Source organism: Cibotium barometz, chromosome 62 (genome assembly GCF_041138505.1).
Source record: "Cibotium barometz isolate CiBa-2024 chromosome 62, ASM4113850v1, whole genome shotgun sequence".
Classification (NCBI taxonomy): Eukaryota; Viridiplantae; Streptophyta; class Polypodiopsida; order Cyatheales; family Cibotiaceae; genus Cibotium; species Cibotium barometz.
In genome coordinates this window covers 30,298,013-30,311,440 of record NC_141107.1, presented here as the reverse complement: position 1 = coordinate 30,311,440, position 13,428 = coordinate 30,298,013, and the positions used below count along the sequence as shown (strand labels likewise).

At 38.7% G+C, this 13,428-nt stretch overlaps 1 protein-coding gene across 1 annotated transcript; it reads left to right on the top strand.

Annotated features, from left to right (window-relative positions):
- The first annotated feature begins 823 nt into the window (after positions 1-823).
- On the top strand, positions 824-2,275 carry LOC147604352 (uncharacterized). The gene has a single exon (XM_086795356.1). It carries the CDS (start codon positions 1,040-1,042, stop codon positions 1,967-1,969), a length of 930 nt encoding a protein of 309 aa, XP_086651482.1. The 5' UTR covers positions 824-1,039; the 3' UTR covers positions 1,970-2,275.
- Positions 2,276-13,428: the final 11,153 nt, after the last annotated feature.

The window sequence follows — 13,428 nt, the reverse complement described above, 5'->3', positions numbered from 1 at the left end:
TTTTTTCGCGTGAACTGGTTTTTCACGACGTGAAAGGTGTTTCACACCATGAACTGTACTTCACATGGGAATTAAATTTCATTTTGTTTTTTTTCATAGGAAGGAAGGAAGATAGGTGTAGAAGTATCAATGCTCTCGGTGTGCTCACTGCCATCTCTACCCTCCTCAAGGTCATGCCCACATAAATCATGATCCAACTTGCACACAACACCATCACACATATCATCCATCACGTGCATGTGTAGTATTAATACTATCATGTGCATTTAATAACTATTTAACAGCTACCAAATTTACCAACGAGATTAGCCTACCAGTTGTCTTCTACTAGTGGTCCCATCTCCTTTGCAATGTTGATGAACTCTTGTTCCCCAATGAAATGAGAGGAACCACCTTCTTGCACTAGTGCTGCCATGACGATTTCTTTTGCCACACATAGAACCTAAGGTCAATTTTAAGTGCACCTTGACGGGCACTAATTAATGAATATGGGGCACTAATACCATTACACTGAATTACACTCTACAAGGTCTTGTAAAAGTTTATGAAGTGCCAAGTTCCAACTGCCAACAAGGAACCCAAAGACGAGTCTTGATCTTATGCCCTTATTGATGTCTTACATTTGTGCAGCTTTTTTGGAAACAGCACGAAAGGCTCCAAACTCACGAGGAAAGCGTCTCGTATGGGCCTTGTGAGTCCTTGTTGTTTCTGGTCCTGTGCACTCAATACCGGACACTGCAGCTGACCTCTGCAAGCTCCACATTTTACAGACATGTATAGGTAGAGTAAAGGCTGAATGATTCTCATTCCTTGAATGCAAATTTCAAAACCATGCTATAGTTACAATTATGTGTTGCGTGCATGATCCTCGTGTGCGTGTGTGAGCAAATCCTATCTTTTTTGCGTGATAGGAGGCTTATTAGTTAGCATGGCCTGCAAAAAACAGCGGAGCTGATAGACAACTAGAATGGTGGCACATATTACTTAAGCAGCGTTGAAGTTTTTATGAGATTCCCTGCAGCCCATCTAGCTTGTACTCATGGCGCCAGGCTCTAATTGCAAAGCCTCCGTTTGCTTGCAGCTTTCTGTCGCCGTTCTGTCTTTGCTATTGGGTTGTGGCTTTCTCTTGACAAAATACCACCCCAATGCCCGTAAGGTGAGTGATCGCAGAGCCTACTATAACGCCTTTGGGGAGGCCGTCACTCTGCTTGGCAATGTGCCACAAGAGGAGGGTGCACTGCGTCTAGACAACGGCAAGGAGGCACCTACTGCAAAGATTGCAGCTCTTCGAGGCAATATGGGCAAGGAGCTTACTCTACTTGACAATGTGCAGAACGCTTTTCTGTTAGAGGATGGCAAGCTGCATGTTGTGGATGAATCAAAAGAAGAGAGCAGCTTGCTGCTACAACCTGCAGCTGCTACATCTCTTGACGGCAATGTTGACAAGGAGGTTACTGTACTTGTTGACAATGTGCCACAGGGGGAGAACGCTTTTCTTTTAGACGATGGTAAGCTGCGCGCCCACGATGCAGTAGATGCGCCACAAGAAGAGAGTAGATTGCTACTGCCGAGTGAAAAGAAGATCAAACTGGTGGGCTCGCATGGCCATCAAAACGTCAGTTCTCAGAGCACGTCAAAGATAAGAATGGTGGGCGGCGCACAAAGGCGTCCGAATGGTCGGTTTCGCAGTTGCTCATCTAATCCCAATGCCTGCCGCGAGATGATTTCTTCATACGGCCAACTTCCTAGGCCTGCGCCGGAGAAGCCAGCATGCTGTGGTGGAGCCTGTGTAGACATGGCCACCGACCTAGCCAACTGTGGAAGCTGCGGGACACACTGTAGCTTCATGGAGATTTGCTGTAATGGCCAATGCACAGATGTTAGTAGAGACTCTTCGCATTGTGGTAGATGTGGCAATGCTTGTCCACCATCAAGCCCTTGTCAATTCGGAATGTGTGGCTACTACTAGAGTAGCGTGTACTTCCTTTATCGTATCGCTCCCACCTCATATATACAAGGCTCAAGGTACAACTCTCACTAGGGCGTAAATTATTTACTTCATATCATATATGATAAATTAAACAGACAAAATACTATGCAATAGGCAAATTTGGCTATAGGAATCACGTCGTGTACTTCTCCTCTTTTGTGAGAAAAGATGTTGGGCGTGAATTGCGATTGTTTCATAGATTGCACATCCTATATCCTTTTGAAGTTCATAGAATTTAATTTAAATATATACTTCATTTATGTTAAGGATTTTTGTGGAGGTGTATAATGGATTGTGCGGAAGCTTCTTAATTTATGTACACCTTCTATTTCCTATGTAATAAGCGTCTTATGGAAGAATTAATTTAATTATATAAGCCTTTCACCTTTGTTGACCTTTCATCAATTGATTTGGTTAACATCGTCCCCTTAGTTGATATCTAGTTCTTGCGATGTGTGGGAGGTCACTAGAGTGATGTGTGGGAGGTCACACTAGAGTGATGTGTTGAGTGCTAGAAACACTAGAATTTAGAGTTTCCACATAAACTTAAAGTTGAATCAACACTTCCAATGTAATTGCTTTTTTTTTTGCATCAAGATTGGGCCCTACTAAGTTGTGTTCATGTGTGTATAATATGTGGCTACATATGAGCGACATTAGACTATTGGTATTATAATAGACTATAAATCTATGATTCTAGTGCTTGAAGCATTTCTTGAAACAAGCGTGATATGCGTTTTGAGTTGGCTATTGGGTCATGTTGATTTCCTAATGGATGGAGTGGTATGTTTTGGAAGTTTATTAATTGTATTTTTTAACGGGAAAAAAATATGTTGCTAATGTCTTACTACCATTACTTAAATTGATTTCTTAAAGAATGGAGTGTGGTATGTTTTGGAAGTTTATTAATTGAATTTTCAGGGGGAAAAAAATCTACTACTAATCTCTTTGGTATCCTTCACAAGGAGTGTGATTTTTGAGGGAGCTTGGTGGAGGGATCTTTTCTTAGCTATCCTCTCTCTCTATTTGAACAATCTCTCTCTAACTATTGCCACCACCGCCTAGCCCAACTCATACCACGCTTTCTCTCCTTCTCCCACCCTCTTCCCTCCCCCCCTCTCTCTTCCCTCCCTTTCAGTCTCCCTCTCTCACTCTCTCTATCCTTGTCTATCTTTGCTAACTCTTTATATCCTCCCCCTATCACTATCTCTATCCTTCTCTTTTATCACTCTCTGTGTTCTCCCTATCTCACTCTCTCTATCCTTCTCTTTCCTTACTCTCTCTCTATTCTTCGCTCTCTTTGTATCCTCCCCCCTCTCTCTCTCTTTCAATTCCCTCTCCCTCTCTCTCCTTCTCCCACCCTCCCTCTCTCTCCTCTCCATCTCTCCTCTCCATCTCTCTCCTCTCCATCTCTCCAGAACAGTGCGAACTTGGCCTCTACAACGGCGATGTAAGCTCAAAATTCGCACTGTTCTGGCACTTCTCTCCTAGCCACTCAGGATCATTTCTGATGTATTTATAATGAAGTTGAGCACACTAATTGTGAGAAAAAGTAGTTTATATGATAAAAACACCTTTAATCATGTGTAAAAATATAATGTTTATCATCCAATGCATCAGAATTGCTCCTGGAGGACTGGGGAAGCTATGCAAGAACAGTGTAAATTTAGGCTCTGCAGCGGCGGTGCAGGCTCAAAATTCGCACTGTTCTGGCACTACTCCCCCCTGCCACTTTGGATCATTTCTGATGCATATATAATGAAGTTGAGTACACTAATTGTGAGAAACAATAGTTTATAAGATAAAAACAGCTTTAATCATGTGTAAAATTACATTGTTTGTCATCTAATGCATTAGAATTGCTCTTGGAGGACTGGGGAAGCTGTGCCAGAATAGTGCGAATTTAGGCTCTGCACGCGACGGTGCAGGCTCAAAATTCGCACTGTTCTGGCACCAGGGATTTTATATTCACGTGATCACAAGATTTTTTTTGTTAATAACACTTGTGAACATGTTATTCACATGTTCACATGTTTTCATGTTCTCAAAATAGCAGGTTACCAGTGACCTGGTAACCTGCCGAAGCAGCCCGCCGGGCTTTTTGTTTTCCCGGCGGGCCCGCCGGGAAATTCCATTTTTTCGGCGGGAAAAAAAGTTAAAAAAATGGTCAAAATATAATCATGTTCACAGTCATTCCTACCATTTTTGGGCCTTCTGGACTCATTTATGATGTCAAAAGTTTAAAATTCTTTGTACAAAAAAAGTTATCTCTAAATTTATCACCTTAAGCTCGATTACCATCAATTAGATCTTATTATACTTCCAATTGAGTCTAATTGACATCAATTAATATCCAATTGAGTCCAATTGGTATCAATTAAGTCTAATTGGGTGTCAATTGATCGATTGGGCTCAATTGACATCAATTGACACCCCATTGGACTCAATTGGGCTTAATTGGATTCAATCAATTGACACCCCATTGGACTCAATTGGGCTTAATTGGACTTAATTGGATTCAATCAATTGACACCCAATTGGACACAACTGGGCTTAATTGGACTCAATTGACATCGATTAACACCCAATTGATGTCAATTGAGCTCAATTGACATCAATCCTAGTCAATTGATATCCAATTGATGCCAATTGAGCCGAATTGATACCAATTGCACTCAATTGGTACCCAATTGATGTCAATTGAGTCCTCAATTAACATCAATTAACACCCAATTGAGTCCAATCGACATCAACTAATACCCAATTGAGTCAAATTGATATCAATTAAGTATAATTGGGTGTCAATTAATCAATTCGACTCAACTGATATCAATTGACATCCAATTGGACTCAATTGACATCAATTGGGTGCCAATTGAGTCCAAGTGACACCCAATTGATATCAATTGCATCCAATTAGGCTTAATTGACATCAATTCACACCTAATTGATGTCAATTGAGTCCAATCCGGTTCAATTCACACCCAATTGATGTCAATTGGGCTCAATTGACATCCAATTGATGTTAATTGGACTCAATTGACATCAATTAACACCCAATTTATGTCAATTGAGCTCAATTGACATCAATCGTAGTCAATTGACACTCAACTGATGCCAATTGAGTCGAATTGAGCTTAATTGATATTAATTGCACTCAATTGGCACCCAATTGATATCAATTGAGTCCGATTAGAGTCAATTAATATCAATTAATATCCAATTAAGTCTAATTGATATCAATTAATATCTAATTGAGTCAAATTGATATCAATTAAGTCTAATTGGATGTCAATTGATCAATTGGGCTCAATTGGTACCAATTGACATCCAATTGGACTCAATTGACATCAATTGGGTGCCAATTGTGAGTCCAAGTGACACCCAATTGATATCCATTGCATCCAATTGGGCTCAATTGACATCAATTCACACCTAATTAATGTCAATTGATTCCAATCACGTTCAATTCACACCCAATTGATGTCAATTGGGCTCAATTGACACCCAATTAACTCAGCCTAATTGATATCAATTGAGTCTAATTCAAACCCAATTGAGTCTAATTACATCTAATTGAACTCAAGTGATATCAATTAACACCCAATTGATGTCAATTAAACTCAATTAACATCAATTAACATCCAATTGATGTCAATTCAGCTCAATTGACATCAATCGTAGTTAATTGACACCCAATTGATGTTAATTGAGCCAAATTGGGCTTAATTAACATCAATTAACATCTAATTGAGTTCAATTGACATCAATTAATACCCAATTGAGTCAAATTGATATCAATTAAGTCTAATTGGGTGTCAATTGATCAATTGGGCTCAATTGATATCAATTGACATCCAAGTGGACTCAATTGACATCAATTGGGTGCCAATTGAGTCCAATTGACACCAAATTGATATCAATTGCATCCAAGTGGGATCAATTGACATCAATTCACACCTAATTGATGTTAATTGAGTCCAATTAGGTTCAATTTACACCTAATTGATGTGAATTGGGCTCAATTGACACCCAATTGATATCAATTTGGCTTAATTGATACCTAATTGATATTAATTAGACTCGATTGACATTAATTAACACCCAATTGATGTCAATTGACATCAATTGTAGTCAATTGATACCCAATTGATGTCAATTAAGCTAAATTGGGCTTAATGGACATCAATTACACTCAATTAGTATCTAATTGATATTAATTGAGTCTAATTGAGCTCAATTAACATCAATTAGCATCTAATTGAGTCTAATTGATATCAATTAACACCTAATTGAGTCAAATTGATATCAATTAAGTCTAATTAGGTGTCAATTGATCAATTGGGCTCAATTGATATCAATTGACATCCACTTGGACTCAATTGACATCAATTGGGTGCCAATTGAGTCTAATTGACACCCAAGTGATATCAATTGCATCGAATTGGGCTCAATTGACATTAATTCACACCTAATTGATATCAATTGAGCCCAATTGATATTAATTGAGTCTAATTCACACCCAATTGAGTCCAATTGCATCTAATTGGACTCGATTGACATCAATAAACACCCAATTGATGTCAATTAAACTCAATTAATATCAATAAACACCCAATTGATATCAATTGACTCCAATTGGGTTTAATTGACACCCAATTGATGTCAATTAAGTCCAAATAGATACAATTAGGCTCAATTGACACCTAACTGATGTCAATTGAGTCCAATTGGATTCAATTGAGTCCAATTGGGTTAAATTGAATGCAATTAGGCTTAATTGATGTCAATTGGGTTAAATTGGATGCAATTAGGCTTAATTGATGTCAATTGAATTAAATTGGATGCAATTTGCCCAATTGATGTCAATTGAGTTCAATTGGATGCAATTAGGCTCAATTGACACCTAATTGATGTCAATTGAGTTCAATTCATACCCAATTATTGTTAATTGTATCCAATTGAGCTCAATTAACACCCAATTGATGTCAATTGGGCTCAATTAACATCAGTTAACACCCTTTTGAGTCCAATTGATGTCAATTGAGTCCAATTGGGTGTCAATTGATATCAATTGAGCCCAATTGATCAATTAATATCCAATTAGACTTAATTGATGTCAATTGGACTCAATTCATTCAATTTAGCATCAATTATAATCAATTGACACCCAATTGATATTAATTGACATCAATTAGGTGTTAATTGATGTCAATTGAGCCCATGTGACATCAATTGTGTGTCAATTGAATCCAATTGATGTCAATTGAATCCAATTGATGTCAATTGAATCCAATTGATGTCAATTGAACCCAATTGACATCAATTGTGTGTCAATTGATACACAATTAGCTTCAATTGGGCTCAATTGACATCAATTGACACCCAATTGATGTCAATTAAGCTCCATTGACACCCAATTAGACTCAATTTGACTCAATTGACACCCAATTAGACTCAATTTGGCTTAATTAAGTCTAATTGAACTCAATTAGACTCAATTTGGCTCAATTGATATCAATTGACACCCAATTATACTCAATTTGACATCAATTGACACCCAATTGATGTCAATTAGGCTCCATTGACACCCAATTAGACTCAATTTGACTCAATTGACACCCAATTAGACTCAATTTGGCTTAATTAAGTCTAATTGAACTCAATTAGACTCAATTTGGCTCAATTGATATCAATTGACACCCAATTATACTCAATTTGACTCAATTGACACCCAATTAGACTCAATTTTACTCAATTCAATTGACACCCAATTGATGTGAACTGATGTGAATTGAGCTCAATTGCATCGAATTAGGGTCAATTGACATCAATTGACACCCAATTAATATCAATTGATGTGAATTGATGTCAATTGAGCTCAATTGCATGGAATTAGGTTTAACTGACACCCAATTAATATCAATTGAGTGCAATTGAGCCCAATTCAGCTCAGTTGTAATCAATTGATACCCAATTGATGTCAGTTGCATCCAATTTGGCTCAATTGAAACCCAACTGATGTCAATTGATAATTGGCACCCAATTGATGTCAATAAGGTTCAATTGATGTTAATTGACCCCCAATTGATGTCATTTACGTCCAATTGAGCTCAATTGACACCCAAATTATCCAATTGAAGTCAATTAGACTTAATTGACTTCAATTGTGTTAATTGGATATTAATTGATATCAATTAACACCCAATTGCTATCAATTGAATCTAATTCAGCTCAATTGACACTCAATTTACACCCAATTGGACGTGAATTGAGCTTAATTGTATCATATTAGGCTCAATTGACATCAATTGACACACAATCGATCACACAATTGAGTGCAATTGAGCCCAATTGATATCAATTGTGATCAATTGACACCCGGTTGATGTTAATTGCATCCTATTGGGCTCAATTGAGTGCAATTGAGCCCAATTGATATCAATTGTGATCAATTGACATCAATTGACACACAATCGATCACACAATTGAGTGCAATTGAGCCCAATTGATATCAATTGTGATCAATTGACACCCGATTGATGTTAATTACATCCTATTGGGCTCAATTGAGCATAATAGGATGCAATTAACACCCAATTGAGTGTCAATTGAGTGCAATTGAGCCCAATTGATATCAATTGATATCAATTGAGCCCAATTGAGCTCAATTGATATCAATTGATGTCAACTGAGCTCAATTGAGCTGAATTGATATCAATTGACACCCAATTGATGTCAACTGAGCTCAATTGAGCTTAATTGACATTAATTGTAATAAATTAACACCCAATTGAAGTCAATTGGGCTTAATTAATATCAATTAATATCTAATTATTATCAATTGAGTCCAATTCGACTCAATTGATACTTAGTTTACACCCAATTTATGCAAATTGGGTGTAAATTGGGCTCAATTGCGTCGAATTAGGCACAATTGACATCAATTGACACCCAATTAATATCAATTGAGTGTAAATCAAGTGTAATTGAGTCCAATTAGGCTCAATTGAGTGCAATGATGTCATGGACAATTGAGTCAATTGATGTAAGTATAGTTAGATTTAATTGGTGTGTCAATTGAACTTAAGGCCAGCAAATTATACAAAACTTTTTTTGTGCCAAGAATTTTGAACTTTTGACATCATATATGAGTCCAGAAGGCCCAAAAATGGTAAGAATGACTGTGAACATGATATTTTTATTTTTTTTTATTTTTTTTATTTTTTTTATTTTTTTTATTTTTTTAATTTGTCCGCCGGGAAAATGGGTTTTCCCGGCGGGCCCGCCGGGAAATTGTATTTTCCCGGCGGGATTACTGGCAGAGAAGGTTTTTGCAGGTCATAAAAAATGCCTGTGAATATACATTGTGATCACAAGAATTTTTATGTTAACAACAGGTTTTGTTAACGTGATCACGAAATTGTGAAGACGTTAATGAAATCCCTGTCTGGCACTGCTCCGCCAGCCACTCAGGATCATTTCTCATGCATTTATAATGAAGTTGAGTACACTAATTATGAGAAACAATAGTTTATAAGATAAAAACAGCTTTAATCATGTGTAAAATTACATTGTTTGTCATCCAATGCATCAGAATTGCTCCTGAAGGATTGGGGAAGCTATGCCAGAACAGTGCAAATTTAGGCTCTACAGCGGCGGTGCAGACTCAAAATTCGCACTGTTCTGGCACTTCTTCCCTAGCCACTCTCAGGATCATTTCTGATGCATTTATAATAAAGTTGAGCACACTAATTGTGAGAAACATTAGTTTATATGATAAAAACACCTTTAATCATGTGTAAAAATATAGTGTTTATCATCCAATGCATCAGAATTGCTCCTGGAGGACTGGGGAAGCTATGCCAAAATAGTGCAAATTTAGGCTCTACAGCGGCGGTGCGGGCTCAAAATTCGCACTATTGTGGCACTGCTTCCCCAGCCACTCAGGATCATTTTTGATGCATTTATAATGAAGCTGAGTACACTAGTTGTGAGAAACAATAGTTTATATGATAAAAACAGCTTTAATCATGTGTAAAATTACATTGTTTGTCATCCAATGCATCAGAATTGCTCTTGGAGGACTGAGGAAGCTCTGCCAGAACACTGCGAATTTAGGCTAAGCAGCGGCGGTGCGACTCAAAATTTGCACTGTTCTGGCACTGCTCCCCCAGCCACTTAGGATCATTTTTGATGCATTTGTAATGAAGTTGAGTACATTAATTATAGAAACAGTAATTTATAAAATAAAAATACCTTTAATCATGTATAAAAATACATTATATGTTATCCAATGCATCAGAATTGCTCCTGGAGGGCTGGGGAAGCAATGTCACTGCTCCCCCAGCCACTCAAAATCATTTTTGATGCATTTATAATCAAGTTGAGTACATTGATTATGAGAAACAGTAATCTACAAGATAAAAATACCTTTAATCATGTATAAAAATACATTATTTGTCATCCAATACATCAGAATTGCTACTGAAGGGCTAGGGAAGCTGTGCCAAAACAGTGCGAATTTGGGCTCTACAGCAGCGGTGCAGGCTCAAAATTTGCACTCTTCTGGCACTGCTCTCCCAGGCTCCCAGGGTCATTTCTGATGCATTCACAAAAACATTGATGGTACAAACTAGAAAAAACAATAATATACTTGATGAAAATAAGTTTGCAAAAATTGTATTGTATTCATAATAAGAAGTGATATATCATCTTTATAAAAGTTTTCTTATAATATTGAGCTTCCTTCTCTTGTTATTGGGCAGAGTATGCTCAAGGAGTGATTGGGCTATTTCTTGAGGATCCTCTATGCCTATGCTTTTGGCTATACCTATACAGGCAAGAAGCTTACCCCTAAATCCAAAAACAAAAACATCAAAGGCAAGGGATTTTTTAATCAGAACTATACATTTGGTGCTCTGTGCCATAGAGGCTACATAGAGCACCTTAGAGAGGGCTTTCAAAAAGAAGAGAGTGAAGGCGGGGTGTAGTCCCTATGGATAATGGTGATGCCATCCACAGGAAGTCAACCAAGATAGTGCGCCAACGCAGCATCATGTCCATGGACCTTGGATTGGTCTCTGCTGCCGCCGCCTCTCCCAGCAAATGCGTCAATTTCAACCACCCTCTGCAATCAAAATATTTTCCTATACATAATTACAAATTTTTCTAGGTTGTAAAAGGTCCATTATCACCTCTTGCTCAATGTCTTCTTTTGCCAAAGTGCTGGTGGGGGCGGAGAGAGGTCAATCGAGGACTTAGGCTCATCCTTTTTTGGTGCTTTGGTCTCCTCCATCACTCCAGCAGCAAGGGTATCCTTTTTTGGTGCTTTGGTCTCCTCCATCACTCCAGCAGTAAGGGTATCCTTTTCAGTCTCTAGCTTGTCTTGTAAGGTTGTGAATTCCTCCTCTGGAACTAGGGCTTGCTCTGCGGTCTCAACCACAGATTCCTTAACCAAAGCAATTGTCTCTGTGATAGATTCTCCAAGGGGTAATATAGCACTATCTAGGTGAGGACCGAGGTTGGACGTATCAAGGTCCACCTCACATCACGTGCATATAATGCCCAGCATTCATCCATTCTCAAGCCAACTGCCTTTTCAAGGTCATGAAGAAATAAGTATTCTTCACCTTCCACCACAATGGTGCTCAAGAGATTGATCTCAAGCTCTGGCACCACCTTGCTCTCCTCGTGTGGGGCCCTTCATCTTCTACTACAGTGGGCTGCTCAGCTGCTGCAGATTGTGCACCCTCTGGAAAGTGCTCTGATGCAAGCTGCTCTTCTACACCAGCACTCGTTCCTACTACCTTCACTTCCTTGTCATACCTCAAATACCATGCCAATTGCAATGCAAGCATCTCTACCTCCTCATCCGAATCCTCATCGTTATGATGGCCCTGCATCTTCTACTACAGTGGGCTGTTCAGCTGTGCACCCTCTAGAAAGTGCTCTGATGCAAGGTGCTCTTCTACACCAGCACTCGTTCCTACTGCCTTCACTTCCTTTTCATCCCTCAAATACCATGCCAACTGCAATGCAGGCATCTCTACCTCCTCATCCGAATCCTCATTACTGGATGAGGAATACAAAAGTGGTGAGCCATGAGAGGAACCTAGTTCCTAAATTGCCCTTCCCCAACCTCTTCACTTCCTGCTTATTGAAGGTACAGTAAGCTCCTATGGGGATGCAGATGTCGATGAAGCATTCAAGGCGCTGGATGTAGGGGCGGGCATATTTTTTAATGTACTTAAGCAGCGATCATTGGGGCAATGGGGAAAGAAGATGGAGTGGGGAGCCAAGTATTGCTCCATGTATGCAATCTGCATCTCTTAATGTTGGGACGAAAGGACGAGCGACTTTTCAAAGTCGACTTCACAAGAGAACATGACAAAGAGCTCACTCGTGCCCACCCACGGGGTGGTGGAGAGGAACTTACAGAAGTTATCAAAGTGGGTAGCCATATGAATGCAAAGAGAGTGTGAGCTCGTGCTTGGTTTCTATCGCGTGAAAATGAGAAAGAAGGCACCTTTGGCTATTTATAGTTAAAATTTAAAGTTTGGCCTTTTCACACTAGACCACTAGATAAAAAAATTACAATTTGCAAAAATATTAAGATTTCAATTAAATAAAGATTGGTTAAAAAAGAGCCTGCTACAAAATTACAAGCATGTCATCTAATCTAAAATTGTTATAATGTCTTCATTTTTTGCCCCTCTTGTGACATTTACTTCATGTTGATCTCCATCTCCTTGTTGACTTGAAATATTGTCATTGCCTTCATCTCGATTCTGAAACTCTTGCCCCTCATGTGCATTAAAACAGAGGCTATTTTCCCATATACTCAGTTCATCTTCAAGCTCTTCCACATGCCTACTATGTGTTGGTAGGGCTATGCACCTTGCTCTGCTAAAAATTCAAGGTCCCCCATTTGCCATGATTATAAGACCATGGTTGTCCCCTCCTTATGCTTCCCAATCTGTAAAAATATAGAAAGTGGCACAATAACAAGAAAGTGTAAGGGTTAATTCTAGACATGTAGTGGAATCAGATAAACCTTTCTTAACCGGCAAGTATTTACTTTAATAAAAATGGAGTCTCCATTGAAGATCAGCAAGATCAACCAACAGATCCATATAAAAGAGCCACATGAACAACTTCCATGCTTGGAGGTTTCGAGATTGACAAATTTCCTAATGGAAAAAGGTTACTGGGAAAGGTGAGCATGAGGAGGCACCTGAGATACCGGAGATTAATCCAACTATTGTAGATATAAAAGAGTTCAAAGATTTTAATCAAGGAGCAAGGAAAGTCATTTATTGGCTTTCTATTAGCATACAAGACACTATGATTAGGCATATATAGGATGCCAAGTCACCTAAGGAGGCTTGGGACACCTTGGTGAAGCTGTGAAACCAACACCAAGGCACAAAAAATTC